At 41.4% G+C, this 15,550-nt stretch overlaps 1 protein-coding gene across 4 annotated transcripts in view; it reads right to left on the bottom strand.

The window, feature by feature from the left end:
- LOC119723603 (glycerophosphodiester phosphodiesterase domain-containing protein 5-like) overlaps window positions 1-15,550 on the bottom strand; it is a 25,942-nt gene continuing 10,392 nt past the window's right edge. Inside the window, exons 5-17 of one of the 4 annotated variants that reach the window (XM_038194336.1) lie at window positions 14,007-14,165; window positions 13,351-13,444; window positions 12,702-12,847; window positions 12,393-12,475; window positions 11,147-11,297; window positions 10,078-10,299; window positions 8,937-9,094; window positions 7,220-7,367; window positions 4,909-4,991; window positions 4,220-4,382; window positions 2,721-2,762; window positions 1,779-1,873; window positions 380-513 (exon numbers count right to left, since the gene is read on the bottom strand). In XM_038194336.1, coding sequence (XP_038050264.1) covers window positions 1,811-1,873; window positions 2,721-2,762; window positions 4,220-4,382; window positions 4,909-4,991; window positions 7,220-7,367; window positions 8,937-9,094; window positions 10,078-10,299; window positions 11,147-11,297; window positions 12,393-12,475; window positions 12,702-12,847; window positions 13,351-13,444; window positions 14,007-14,165 — 1,512 coding nt within the window. In that variant the 3' untranslated portion in view covers window positions 380-513; window positions 1,779-1,810. Of the gene's footprint in view, window positions 514-1,778; window positions 1,874-2,720; window positions 2,763-4,219; window positions 4,383-4,908; window positions 4,992-7,219; window positions 7,368-8,936; window positions 9,095-10,077; window positions 10,300-11,146; window positions 11,298-12,392; window positions 12,476-12,701; window positions 12,848-13,350; window positions 13,445-14,006; window positions 14,166-15,550 lie in introns of all 4 variants that reach the window. The other 3 variants (XM_038194334.1, XM_038194337.1, XM_038194335.1) reach the window with 3 other exon arrangements.

Below are 15,550 nucleotides of genomic sequence, written 5' to 3'. Positions count from 1 at the left end.
AAAATTGAAAAATAATTCAAAAAAAATGCACACACCTTGAGGATGCTGAAAAATATATCAGGAAAAGGCTGGAACAAGAATGAAATTACATATTGCCATATGACTTTTTCTCTTTCGCCTCAAAAGTGTATTAAATATTTTGATATCTGTAATTTGGAAACATGCGGTATAAAATGACGGAGATTTGCACATAATTTCACAATAATGACAGGAATTTGCACATTTGGAACAGAGGGAATGACATTTCTGGCAAGGAACGTAATTGTTGTAGTTGACAAATGATGTCATGATGATGTCACAAATGGTTTCGTCGCTGTAGTACACATTCCAGTACCGAACAGCCTCCAAACAGAGAGACCACAGGGAGTGACAACCATTACTGGAAGGACCATGCTTGGCGTTTCACTCTAACTGCATCTTGACCTCCTGGTGAATGTTGGCTGGTCCAGCAGCTGAACTTACTCCCATTGTCTCCAAATCATCTTCGTACACAGGTGGCTCTTCTTCTTCCAGCTGGGGAAAAATAAAGGTAAACACATACAAATGCAATAAGTTATCTACAGTAAACAGTGGTAAAACAACTAACCTCCGTTACTTTCAAACGCTAAAACAAGAGCAGCTTGGAAAATGCAGTGAAAGCTTTGCTTTTTAAAAACATGGCAATAAATTTACAAGGGCAACAGGAAACAGCAAAAAGATACAGCTCAAAAGAAACTAATGAAATTGAAAGTAAAGTGCACAAAAAAAAAGAGAAAAAAAGAAAAAGAAAAGAAGCTGAAATAAAACTACTCAACTGCAACTGACACATTCACGTGGAGTAAAAAAAACAAACCCAAAAACCAAAAAAAAATGACAACAAATTTGGACAATTTGATCAGTGGTGATTATCAAAGCAGGATAAAACAACTGCACCCATACAGCATGTCTCCCAAAATAAAAATGTAGCAGTCAAACACCATTTTTTTTCTGGGAAAACTAAATGTTTGTTTTTTTCATTTTTGTTGGCAAAAACATTACTATGAGATGATAGAGAGTTTCTTTTCCCTTGACAGGATTTTTGTTATGTGTGATTTGGACCTTTTGTTTTATAAGTTACGACCAAGCTTGTCAAGACCGTCAAAATGTGTTTGGGCCACTTTTGTATCGTTCAGAAATCTTTATCTGTTCAGCATTTGATAACGATTTCAGAACAACGATTTCAGAACAACAGCTTTATGAGTTGCAATTCTGTGACATGAACACCATTATGTCTTACTTTATTTACTTTAAAGTCCATTTTTTTTGGTTCAAAAGCGTAACAACAGTCACGTTTTTTACGTGAATGTTAAGTTGATAAAATGAAATTGCACTTGTTTGGTTGAAATAAAGTACGACACAAAGTTTAAGACTGGTATTTGGCAAATGGACATAAAAAGTGGCCCAACTTGGAGTTCAAGTCCTTTCGTTTAATTAGCTGTATCCCTGGACTAGGTTGTCCAAATGAGATGGGATAAAAACCATTGTGTAGAGTATTTACTACACCTTCAGAATCTACAGATAAGTTTTGCAAAGGAATGCTAGTATTTCTAATATTTATGGATTGACTGCTACATTTTTCTTGACACACCCTGTATTTCTTACAGTAAATTCATCTGCAAATCTAAATACTTTTATAGGCCCAATTTTTTTTAAGGCAGATTTTCAGAGCACATTGTTTTGATGGTGTCTCAACCAAATACATGTTTCAACAAAAAATTAAACTTAACCCCGACTGAATATGAAAACAAATGTGTCTCTACCCTTATTTGCATAATTTGCATGATTTGCATAATTAGCAGGTAGTGCAGGCGTCTTGCTTTTTCAAGAGTTCATCCTTCTCAACGGCATGCAAAACCTTCACAGAAATAAAGACATGAAAGAGAGGTTCACACAATGATAAGAGCGGGGGTGGGGTGGGGTGGGGGGTGGGGTGGGGGGGGGGGGTGGGGGGGTGGGGTGGGGGGGGGGGGGGGGTGGGGGTGGGGGTGGGGGTGGGGGTGGGGGGGTGGGGTGGGGGGGGGTGGGGGTGGGGTGGGGTGGTGGCACTGCATGGGCTGGGGGGGGGGTCCCCTCATTTTTCATTAGGGTAGGGGCTGTCAAAAAAGGGTAGGTAGGGTAACCGGAAGCAGAACTATTATTTTTTGGGGGTCTAAGCATCCATGTTTAGATTTCGAGCAATTTCGTTGGCTCAAGAGAAGAAAAAAATATGCAGAAATTACTTATGATCTACTCTACCTTTATAAGATGGAATTTTGTGTTGGGGTGATATAAATCAAATTAGGTATCGACCACTGTTAGCTCGGTGGTCGAGTGGTAAGACATCTGCACTAGAAAGCAGGAGGTCGTGGGTTCGAGTCCCACCCGAGTGATTTTTTTTCCAACTTTCACTCGGAGGTAACACACTGAGTATACAGTGTTCAAACGTCGGTGAAGGACAAAACGTAATTTGATTTATTCTACCTTTAATGAATTTATACATGGAAAAGATTTTTCATTTGTGAATGTCATGTTTCAGGCAGTGTCATTTCACAAAGACGTTTTGCCTCAGTTTGCAGCGTTTATAATAGCAAGATACCTCTCCTCAGCTTTTTAAACCAGTCTGTTTATTATTTAAGGATTCAATCACTGGAACTTTTGGTTGAACTAGGAACATTTTAAGCAGGAATACGTGAAAAGTGCTTTCAATTGTGAAAGGTTCATACCACTGTTGGAGGCGTCTCCCCATCCTTAGGAATACTGCCTATCTATTGGTTAAACAAAAACAAATACACCATGCAAACAAAAATACAACAAAATCAAATCAAAAGTGCTGAAAGTAAATCACAAAGAACCAAAATTGTGACCTGTTCTGTCAAAAGCAGACGCTTCTGGGCAGAGGTTGAAATTGAGATAGGGCCAAAAAACGCTGTGGGGGTGATTTTTTTCCATTTTCTAATTTTTGCATATTTGTAATCCTGAGCATGTCTAAAATATACTATAAAAGTTTGAAACCCTAATTTGATCTCAATTATAGTATTTTTGATGATTTGTTAAGGTATATCAATTAAAGAAATGTCTGTTTTGTGACGTTCGTGTCCATTTTCTCTGTTTTCTACTTTTCGACCCAATGAACTTCAAAATAGCATAACTTTGCGCAGGAATGACCGGTTTCAAAAATTAAACCACCTATTAAAAGGAAACAGAACATATTTTAACAATATGCAAAAATCTCATTTTTGACCTTATGCCCAGAAAAGTCTGATTTTGACAGAACAGGTCACAATTAAGAAGGACTAAAAAAAAACCTGACAAGGGAATAGATCTGCAAATAAATTCAAACAAGAAATGAATGTGGAAATACAAACAAACTGGAAAAATTCAAAGGAAGGACACATGACGACATTAAAAAGTAAAGTTTTTAAAATTGAAAACAGAATGAAACTTATAGAATGCAAGCATTCAGTACGATCAATTTGCATGAAATGGTTTATCTTTAAAGTTTCAAGATGGCTGCCATTTGTGATGTAGAGTGCCCGATGGCAATTTGACATTTTCATTCCCCCCCCCCCAAAAGCAAGTTGTCTCCAAAAAGTAACTGACAAAATTGTTGTTGAAAAGAATACTTGGTTTAAAGTTAGTTAGTTTATAGTAGTTACGCTAAACTCCCTGTGAAATTATTCCCTCTGGCATGCTGTCATTTTGAAGATAACAATGTAAGAAGGCCATTTCCAAAGATGTGTTTAAAGACCCAATTTTGGAAATTTTCGTTAGCAGTTTGTTTTTAACTTGGGCGAAGTGCACGCAAGCATTGACACGACGCACACGCGGTTGCTATAACTCGTCGGTTCAGTACGCGACATCACCTAGCTGCAATCAGCTGAATGAGAACGTGTCCCGGATGCTGACGTTCGGGCACATTCCAAAACATGACTCGGCAACTATTGATTTCAAATTTCGATCCTAGAATATGGTTTCTCAGAATATACAGCATGAGCTAAAACTTCATCAGGTTAGTTGTAAAGCACCCTTCTTTGGATTTTAAGCACTTTCGTTGCTTCAAACGAACATAATGCACAAAATTACAAATGATGGACTCTACATTTAAGTCCGAGAACCTCTCGTTACCAACTGACGCACGCGCACTATGGTCATTGACTATACCAGGTTGCAGAAAAAAAACAACTGCTTGCCTGACCCTGCTGCCATCTTTGATCTGACTTACCTGTATGTTTTTGCCGGGTGCGTGCGCAGGATTAAACGTCGTGTCTTCGTTTGTGCGATAGAGTAATTCGCGATCGCTCTTCTTCGTGGTGCTGCTGGCAAAATGCCGAGGGGAATGGAGTGATATGGACTCAGGGTTGACCTCTCTGGCAGGATGACGACATCTTAGGACAGAAATTTGAAAAAAAAAAAAAAAAACGAAACAGGAATTAAAAATTACGGATCTTCAATGTTCAAAACAAAAAGTAAAAGTAAAGTCTGGCACGAGCCAATGTGGCCCATCAGGCCGGCGTTTATCTCCAGGTTTCAGTGGCATGAAACGACTGAGAATATTTCTATTCCCCCTGGATGGGATGCTAGTCCATCGCAGGTTACTCCCCAGCTAATGCCGGTACCCATTTATACTCCTGGGTGGAGAGAGGCAAGTGGGGATGAAGTGGCTTGCCCAAGGACAAAACGTTGTTTGCGTTGTGGTTGATATGAGCATGGCTGCAATTATTTTATGTCGAGATGCCGCTTGCTCCACGAGAATCACATGATTTCTCAGGGAAACTGTGACATGAGCGTTACTTTTCTGCTTGACGCCGACAGTTCCATCTTTGCGCAAGCAAACCGAAGGCCGACCTGAGGCCGGCGTGAGAATCACCTCTTTCAGTAACAGATGAAGCTGATTTCTACAGAAACACTTACCTCTGAACGATAAATATAGTCAGAACGCAGACAGCAGACGCCACGCCAATCACTATGCTCACAATTAGGAATGCAGTCGGCGTCTGGACAAATGGGGGGAAAAAACAGAAGAAAAAAGGTAATGTGGGTAAGGCCAAAACAAAAAAATAGTCGGTCTTTAGTCAGCGCGCACGTCGCTTTTAATCATGCGCGTCAATCTTTTTTTTCCCAAAATGTTCCCCGGTAGCTCCAACAGCGTCCTCTATTGCCGCACCTCCTCAATTTCTTTTTTACCAAAGAGCACCAAGGAATGGGAAATTTCACCAAGGCAAATTATGGAGGACACCAATGTACATGAGGACACCCAAAAAAGCAAAATAGTACCCCACCTTGTCTGTACAATCCAAGCTTGAAAAAAAAAAAAAGCCGCGTCGCTGCATCAATTCCGGAACTTTGGTCTGACCAGAGACCGAGTTTTTTTTTTTTTTGGCCTAAGCTTTGTTCCTTGAACTTTACTCTTTTATGTGATGTAAAATCAAGGCCATAATGTGCAAAAGTAGGGAAGTTATGCCCGTTTGTTGATCGGTTCCCAGGTATCAAACTGCAAGCCAGTTCACCACATGACCAAATGGCACTCCATACCTCAAGTTGCGCATGGATACTTCTGAAGCATTTGTGATGCGATCAAGCTAAATTCGTTTTTTGTTGGGAACTTTCATTTGGCGATTCAGGCCAAAATATAGCCACTTCATCACATTACTTCATCACATCTTTTGAAGTTCCGACTTGCATAATTTTGGAACTAAATGTGGTATCAGCATGCAGTTTTCACAGCAGTAATGCTGATATTGTTCTCTTTTCAAATCTTTTTTAAAAAATGACCAGTGTCGAAGTGACGACTCACTTAGCTTGATCGCATCACTCTTCTCTTAAATTTGTGTAATGTTAACAATATGAATAAACTACGCCATTAGAACGATCTGAAAACACTCTTTCAGCTGGTATAGGGTTGATGTATGGGTGGCCAAACACACCAACATACCAGCTTGCTGAAAAGCAGTGAATATATCTGTGTTGAGGGTGTTCTGTGTGTGGCTTCCTGGTCGACTAACTTGCTTATGGTAAGCAGCAGGGGGTAATTCCTTGTCAACAAAAGTCGCCCATGGTGAGGAAAGGGTTAACTGATTTAACCCTAACCGCCCTGAATCCTTCTAAATCCTCTTTGCCAAAGTGGAGGAATTTGGAGAATTGAGGTTACATGGCAAAAGTGCATCACTGATTTCGTAGGATGCACTTTGTCAAGGTCTTGGGCCGGACCTTGTGTTTTTTTTGCTCAGCCGTGCATAAATATAGGCCTGGACTATGCTTGACATCTTCCATGCTGCTCCAGGATGTCACTGGTCAAGCCTCAACATATTGACAGTCACTGCCGCAGGATATTGCAGGATTCAGGCAGTGATCACCCCTCCACTGCTATTTTTCCATGAGGCTAATTGGAGGATTTCACAGGATTGAGACTACATCCTAGCAAAAAGGTGTGGTGACCACCCCGCGCGAACTCTGACCTTTGTCAGCATTTCGTCATACTTTGACCTGTCAGCACTTTCGCGTGTCGCTGGTACCTGTACATAATACGTGTTTCACACAGATTTTTTGTTGGTTCACAAACACGTGCGAAGGAAAGGCCCTTCTTTCAAACGTCTTAATATCGTCGTGTTCCTGTAATTTTGAAGTGCCAAGTTTTTGCCAGTTTATCATCGTTATTCGTCAACAATTCCAAGTTTTATACTAGTTAGTTAATTCTCGTCGTCTTCGTCCGTCCGTCCGTCGGTAACCTTGGGAACGTTTGTAAATATATACTCGCGGGACTAGCACCGGTTTTGTCTCGCGGTAGTCGAGGCAACATCTTCGGCCAGCCGCCGTGCGGGAGAACAGTTGGACAGTACCAGACACAAACATCGGAACAGAATTGGGGTGAGTGACACTTGACTTTAACGATCTCGCATTCCCCAAAAAGGCCTGGGGAGTTAGGGTTAAGGAAAGCGCTTCCAGTAAGCAGGAAGCGCTTCCAGTAAGCAGGAAGCGCTTCCAGTAAGCAGGAAGCGCTTCCAGTAAGCAGGAAGCGCTTCCAGTAAGCAGGAAGCGCTTCCAGTAAGCAGGAAGCGCTTCCAGTAAGCAGGAAGCGCTTCCAGTAAGCAGGAAGCGCTTCCAGTAAGCAGGAAGCGCTTCCAGTAAGCAGGAAGCGCTTCCAGTAAGCAGGAAGCGCTTCCAGTAAGCAGGAAGCGCTTCCAGTAAGTAGGAAGTGCTTCCAGGAATCCCTCAGTTGTCTTACCATGTGCCAAATAGGGGACTGAATGTCATACAGATCCTGGCTCGCGCTGCTGGTGATCGTATGTGCACCGACACACCAATACACCGAGTATAAGCCGGGTGTGTTGATGACATAGATACTGGTGTTGATGCTATTCTCCGCATATAATCTATCGAGCAAAAATATTATAAACATTATTACAATAAGGAAGGTGTTCGTTCCCAAGCCCGTAGCTAGCCTGGAAAAAAGTAGTGGATATGATACAATTTGTGAGTTTTGTTTGTTCTTAAAGTTTTATCCTCAAATCGAATGACAAAGATCTACTTGGATGTTATATAAAACAAATAATGAATGTTTTGCATTCGTGCAATGGTGAGAATATTTTCATGAGTTGAAAGATTGAATGTTCCATTCAACGAGGCGAACTCACCATTGCACTCATAAACATTCGTTACTTGTATATCATCTCACTCGACTGACCAAGTGCTGCAACTAGCTAGGTACATACAATGTACACAGTAGCTACACATACACTGTACCACTGGGCCCAATTTCACGACGCTGCTCAGCACACAATTTTTTGCCGACAGACCCTTCGTCTATTTCATGGAGACCGTAAACATAAGCAAAGCAAAAGGCACGCTTACCTCAGAGGAAAAATGTACTTAACTTAGTTACGGAACAATAGAAATCTCCATGCACGCACGACCGTTAACACACACACGCCGTGAAATAGTGCTTAAGGTTAGCAACATTTTTCTACCATGCTAAGCACAACTTTCCTGCTAACTGTTAAGCAGCGCCGTGAAATTGGGCCCTGTACTAACACGACGTCGCCTTCCTGATCTTTCGGATAGATTGCGTGGAGACTAGACCGGGCAACTAGCTGTACGCCGCGCCCACCGCTACAACTACGGAGCAGACCAGAATAACGACACCGCGACATGCGATGTGACGACTAATACATAGGCTATAAAGTAGTGCATGATGGAGCTTCTGCTAAATATTTCCTGTCGAAGTATCCCTGCATGACCAAAGAATTTTTTTTCCCAAAGATGGCGCAAACATACACATTTTGAGTAAAACTTAAATATCAATTGCGAGGAAAAAGTGAACCTGCCGCCATTTGGGGGGAGGGGGGGAGAGGGGTGTCATCCAGTTTTCAAATCGCATTAGTCTCTCTAACCTGATGTCATCTTGGTTGACTTCTGAATACATCGCATTGACATTACTGATGTTTTCATTAAGATGTTTATAACTCGTATTAGTCTCTCTAACCTGATATCATCTTGGTTGACTTCTGAATACATCGCATTGACATTACTGATGTTTTCATTAAGAAGTTTATAACTCGTATTAGTCTCTCTAACCTGATGTCATCTTGGTTGACTTCTGAATACATCGCATGGACATTACTGATGTTTTCATTAAGAAGTTTATAACTCGTATTAGTCTCTCTAACCTGATATTATCTTGGTTGACTTCTGAATACATCGCATTGACATTACTGATGTTTTCATTAAGAAGTTTATAACTCGTATTAGTCTCTCTAACCTGATATCGTCTTGGTTGACTTCTGAATACATCGCATTGACATTACTGATGTTTTCATTAAGAAGTTTATAACTCATATTAGTCTCTCTAACCTGATGTCATCTTGGTTGACGTCTGAATACATCGCATTGACATTACTGATGTTTTCATTAAGAAGTTTATAACTCCTATTAGTCTCTCTAACCTGATGTCATCTTGGTTGACTTCTGAATACATCGCATTGACATTACCGATGTTTTCATTAAGAAGTATGTTAACATCGTATCTGCCTTCAGCTGTCTGTATGAATCCCGGTGCTTTTTCTTCGACCCAAGTCCGATTTTCATTCGGTAGCCACCAGACCTGAAATAATATTATAATAATAACGGAGTCTTAGATAGCGCACGTATCTACCAACAATTAGGTACTCAAGGCGCTGGAAATTATGTCTATTATTAAAGAAAGGTAAATAAAGTGTATGAGAAATATGCGACCCATTATGTAGCACCTTATAAGGGTTGACAAGGTGCTGCGGCACATATTGCAGCCACTGCCAGAAACACCGGGGCAAACCCCTTTTCTTAGCGATAAGTGTTACTGGGTTCTTTAACGTGCATTACACAACACACGGGACCTACGGCTTTACGTCCCATCCGAAGGACAGAGCAATAATGATAAAGTGCCTTGCTCAAGAGCACAAGCACCATGTTCCCATGGTCAGGATTCGAACTCATGTACCACGGCACACGAATCGAACACCGTAACCACTGGACCACAGCACCCGGCCTCAAAATAGTATAGAACACACACACAAAATCCTGCTAATCAACTCATTTATCAAATTTATCTGGAACGAATTTGTAACAAAGATAAAGTATAAAGTAAGTAAAGTCTGCCACGAGCTAATACGGCCCATCAGACCGGCCTTCATCTCCGGTTTCAGTAGCATGAAACGACTGAGAATATATGTCTAATCCCCCTGGATGGGATGCTAGTCCATCGCAGTTTACTCCCCAGCTAATGCTGGCACCCATTTATACTCCTGGGTGGAGAGAGGCAAGTTGGGGTAAAGTGGCTTGCCCAAGGACACAACATACGGCCAGCAGCTACATTGGAATCAGTTTTGATGGTTGGTCTGAAATTGTTTTTTACTCATTATATGTCACTTTATACGTGATGTATCACATTCACTTTTCCAACAGCAGCTCATTAAAGTGTCGGACATGCACGTCCAAATTTATCGAATTACCACACTGATTTTTAAAGACGCTTGTACCAAAATTCAAAATATATTCGTGTTCCAGACGAATCTGAAGAGTCGGGACGTTTCGGTTTGATTCACCTACCTTTTCTTGTTGGATTCCCGAAGCCAGGATGATGTCGACGACCACCTGCGTGTAATTATGTCTGAAATGATGTCCCTCCCGCGGCTTACTCAAGTCAAAGACGACGGACTTGTTGTACTGGATAGCCAGCCTCAAGAAGTCCTGAAAACTTGGAATCTTCTGCTGTTTGTATTTCTCCTTGGTCTTCTCAGGCACGTATTTCAGCTTGTGATACGGGTCCCGCTGAAATTACACAGAGAAAAAATGAAGAAAGGGGCGAGTCAAAAAAAGGGAAACCCAAATGTCGGGACTATTGTTTTAGTGAAGCTCTGCATGTAGCACTTTGCAACTCTAGGATATGAAAGCACAATTCATAAGCTTTCTTTTAGTACAAAAAAGCATTCAAATCACTCATGTACTTGTCAAGTTACGGAATTTGAAACACAACCACCGTTTTAAAGTTCTGTCCACGGATCACAAAAATAGGTGTGCGTTCTTTCGGCAAAACGATAACAATTCACACACATCCCTATGTGACCGACACAATAAGAACAGGGTTCACTGCACGATGCAACAAAATCCAATGTTGCAGTTTTGTTGCATTTAGCAGGGTTCTCATTTGAGTGGACTTGGATATTGTTGCATTTAGCAGAATACCCGATAGGGTTAGGGTTATATTCCTGATAAATTGACAATTAAAACTGTGGTCAAAATGAAATTTCAGCCTTTTATTTCAATTACTTGACCATAACCAAGGGCGGATCCGGAGGGGGGCCAAAGGGGGCCATGGCCCCCCAAAAAACGAAACCAATTTTGTTTTGTTTTTATGTGACGTCGCAATAAAGGCAGGCAATGAGTACATCACCATCTTTTCCTCAAAAAACATTGGTTAAAGTGGTCAGAAATTGCCTCAGATCGCGTCACAGAGCATCTAGAATCCAAAAATTTTTTGACCCACTTTTTTGGGGAGCAAAATTTTTTTGGGCCCCCCAAAAAATTGTGTTCTGGATCCGCCCTTGGCCATAACTCAATAAATAACTAAGACAAATTCATTTCGTGTATCCTTTTTAGTCTCTGTGCGATGTCATACCTGCAGAAACCAGGAGCCAGCGTCCAATCGCTGTAATTCTTCCCAGGTGAAGCTCTCCGACAATTTGTCCGTTCTGTTTGGAAACACTTCATGCACGTTGGTGGTTCTTGCAAGAGTACTGTCGTGCATTAAGAAGGGCACACCATCCCAGCTGGAAGAGAGAGAGAAAAGGAATGTAAAACTCTTGATGCAGTACGGTTTTAATCTGCGGACGTCTTAAGACTTCGAGGGAGAGGGGGGGGGGGGGAAATGACTTGTGATTTGATTGAGGAAAAGGTCAATTGATGCCTGACATAAAAAATTACAGACATTTAAGGCCTTTTCACACTAGAGCATCTCAACCTGGGTTGAACTTGACCCTGGGTAAACCCAGTGCCGTCCCGTGCTGATTTTTGTAAAAAAAATTTCAACCCCGCGTTCAACCCCGCATCGTTTCACTCTTGTTTTGTGCAAACCGAGCTTCTTTCACTTGGTTTCTACTGTTTTAAACCCTGGCGAGAGTTTCAACCCGGGTCGAAAATCACGACCCTGGTCTGGAGCAGGGTTGAGTTCAACCCTGGAAGAAAGCAATCTCAGGGTTGACGCAGGGTAGAAAATTTTTAAGTGTGAAAGACCGCATTCTTCAACCCTGCGTCAACCCTGAGATTTGTCAAGTGTGAGAATCAAGCGTGATTAGATGGAATTCAACAACTGGCCGCTGTGCATCAAGTCTATAAGAAAAAGATCAGCTGTTGACTGGTTGGAAAAACTGATTGAGGTATACATATATGTCATCGTAACAGAGAAGTGACAACCAGATAAAGTAATTACTATGCAGTAGGATTGAAATCAGTAACTGTGCATGACCCGAGAATAACCTTAACATAGAATTTTTCCTGAGAATTCAATAAGACGCTTGGGGGGGGGGGGGGGGGGGAGGGGGAAGTAGACATGGATGCAACTGGGAATTTACAAAAAACGAGGAAATTCCGAACCATACAACATTTTGTACAGTGTTTTTCGAATTGTAATGGCATACTTGAGAAGTTTAAAACGAGGAAATAGCGGATCCGAGGAAAAGTTGCATGCCTGAGTAGAGTGAACAGGCAAAAGGCCAATAAAACAGTGGACATAGAGACAAGCACAGAGACCAATAAACAGACCTGTAAACAGCCTGACTGGTAGCAAAGGATGCATTATAAAGTGAGCACTGAAGATAGATGTGAGGAAGATGAAAGGACGACATTACGACTTGTGTATTTCTTACCTTATTTTTACGTCCGTCTCAAATCCATACACAGAATACTCAGCTGCTGTCTGGTACGAAATGTTGGTATTCTCAGGAGCAAGCTGAAAGAAAAAAAAATACCATGACCCGGGTCAGGTCGTGTCATCTGGGGTCACGCTATTATTTTTTTTTAGAAAGAGTCACCAAAACCAAGCAAATGAGTAAATTTGCATGTATACCTTAAACATTCATATCTTATTCAAATGAACTGAGTCACCCAAACCAATCGAATTAGTACGTTTGCATATAAAACTTTAAATATTCATAACTTATGCAAATGAGACTGACCTGTGGGGCTCCTCTGTGGGCTATGATTGGTGGCTTAGTTGGTAGGTCTTCTGTTCTGACCACACACGGTTTTTGCATGATTAGCGGAGACAGATACACAAACAGCAGCAAGAGGACGTATGCTATGACGGCAACGCACCGGTAGGCTACACAGAGGACACAAGTTTAGAGAAGTTGTCTTATTACAACAAATGAAATCGAATGTCCGACATAAAACAACACAAACACCAACAATTATTCTGATTTTTTTTGCTAGGATCACTTATTATTATTATTATTATTAATCATTTCTGGTAATGAAACCAAGGATTCCTCAAAAGCGCCCTAGACACTGTAGCTCGCAAGCCTGAAGAAACCTGTGGAGAGAAGACAATGAGAAGAAATTACAGTTTTAGAGGTGGGAGGAAAAGCCCAGAAGAATATTCTGGGGAAAACCCACGGAATCAGGCAGGGACTGAAAACCCAATCCACATATTGGCCCAGGCGGGATTCGAACCCGGGTCACAGCGGTGGAAGGCGAGGAAAGTACCGCTACGCCAACCTAACTCCCCGACCTTATCCTCCTGACACCAAAAAAAACCCCACTATCAATTGTCACAACACATTACAAAACAATATGCACTGCTTCACAATGTACCAAACGACTCACCTATGTGAAGACTTCCCCACCACAGTCCGGAGAGCGGCCAGGCTAATACCGTCAGGATCACCACAGCAACTATCTGAACAACAGGTGCTGTCACCTAGAGACAGGTGAATTCATGACATGTTTCAACAATTTCTCACACTTAAAATTTTTTTTTTCACCACTTATGGTTGTGGCTTCGCTGCTTTGTAGGTAGCCAGCTTGCTGCCTCAACCGCTTGGCAGGCAAATGCCAGAGCACCGTTCTTTAGATTGTGAGCACTTTTGTTGCTTCAAACGAAAAAAATACACAAACGACAAATGATCTAATTAGGTTTTTGCCCTTCACCGACGTTTAAACACTGTAAACTCATCTTATAATAATTTATGCGGTACCCGCTGCTATGTAGATCAGATTCGAACCGGCCAACCGATCCCGTTAGCTCGGTGGTCGAGTGGTAAGACATCTGCACTAGAAAGCAGGAGGTCGTGGGTTCGAGTCCCACCCAAGTGATTTTTTTTCCAACTTTCAATCGGGAGGTAACACACTGAGTATACAGTGTTTAAACGTCGGTGAAGGGCAAAACCTAATTTGATTTATATCACCCCGACGCAAAATTCCATCTTATGACAAATTACCTACATTGTATCCTACCTTTAAATAAAGGTTTATGTTTGTACCTGTAATGTTATTCCAACTAAGACCCATTCACTCCTCCAAAGCTCGCTGAGAAGAATCACAACAACCACACACGCAGCAAGCACCAAGACTACAGGGATTTTATGGACCCAATGGAGGTATAGCTGCCGTCCTGTTATGCAGTGAGCAATGGCTAATACCTAGAACGGGGTAGTAATTTAATACAACACAAATGAGTGATATTCATTAGATGGGCCCTATATTCCCAGATTGGGATACGCTGGACGGACTCAAGAATGGGTTAAAGAGGTTGTGGATTGCTCGAAGACATTTCCGTCATTTTTAGGGTATATGTAGCCTAAGGTGTGATGAAATAAAAACGACTATTGTGTCTGTCATAAAATGAGTACAAAAGGTACTTTTGAGAGCTGTTTTTCAAGTCCTGTCATGCCTGTTTCAACCCGAACGTGCAATTTGTGTAAAAGTCGTTGTTGCAGGCAGCAAACAAAACACAGTAAATCGTGACGTAATAAACAGGACTCCCGATGCAGAGTAGCATAAACGAGTCCTGCTTATTACGTCACGATTTACTGTGTTTTGTTTGCTGCCCGCAACGACGACTTTTACACAAATTGCACGTTCGGGTCGAAACAGGACCTGAAAAATAGCTCTCAAAAGTAACCTTTGTACTCATTTCATGACAGAAACAATAGTCATTTTTATTTCATCACACCTTAGGCTACATATACCCAAAATATGACGGAAATGTCTTTGAGCATTCCACAACCTCTTTAAAAATCCATTCTTCATTCAATACCTACATGTAAGACAGTTGTTAAACCTGTTCCTATTGGTTGAGAGCCCGTCACGTGGATGGTTTTAAACGGTTGATAAAACACCGACTGGTTTTTAAACACTTGTTTCCAATGTCACATAAAACTTGGACTCCTACAAAATCTGTTCCTTTTTACTCCTTTATATTGGCTGAGCGGTCACAAATGAAAAGTCACTCTCCTAATTATCTTCACTCAGGCACGCGCAATACCACAAATGAGTCTGTATTTCATAGTCCTGAATTCACACTGCACCGGCATCGCTAGCTGCGTTCTGCAGCACATCGCGCAGTACGCACCACGCGTGCGCCAATCTCCAGGATATTTTTTAGTACGACTCGCACGAGGCACATACCATAAACATAGCTAGAGGCGTGCTCCACAAAACATGAAGTCAAATTGTTGAACAAAATCATTGAAAATTGATAAGTTTTGACTTGTTTTGACTTTTCAAATGAAAGGTATTTATGAATGGGAGTAAATATGCGCCTGGCCGGTTTTTTACAAGTTCTTAGTACTTTTAAAGGGAATGTTCATCATTGGTTTTTGCTACAATTTTCAGAAATAAACTATTTGAGGGATTAGTTTAATAGATCAATGTTGTTGCACTAAAATGTTGGAAGTTTTGTGCTCGAAAATGCTGGAAAAACCAAGACAAACAAAAATGTTCAAGTAGTCTGGTTCCCTGACTGCACCAAAGATAAAATGGATCAATTAATAGATGCCGGAAAATTGTAAGGTAAGGGAATCAG

The sequence above is a fragment of the Patiria miniata genome, unplaced genomic scaffold (assembly GCF_015706575.1).
Source record: "Patiria miniata isolate m_02_andy unplaced genomic scaffold, ASM1570657v1 HiC_scaffold_17, whole genome shotgun sequence".
Taxonomy (NCBI): domain Eukaryota; kingdom Metazoa; phylum Echinodermata; class Asteroidea; order Valvatida; family Asterinidae; genus Patiria; species Patiria miniata.
Note: the sequence above shows the minus strand (reverse complement) of the source record. Positions and strands in the feature narration are given on the sequence as shown.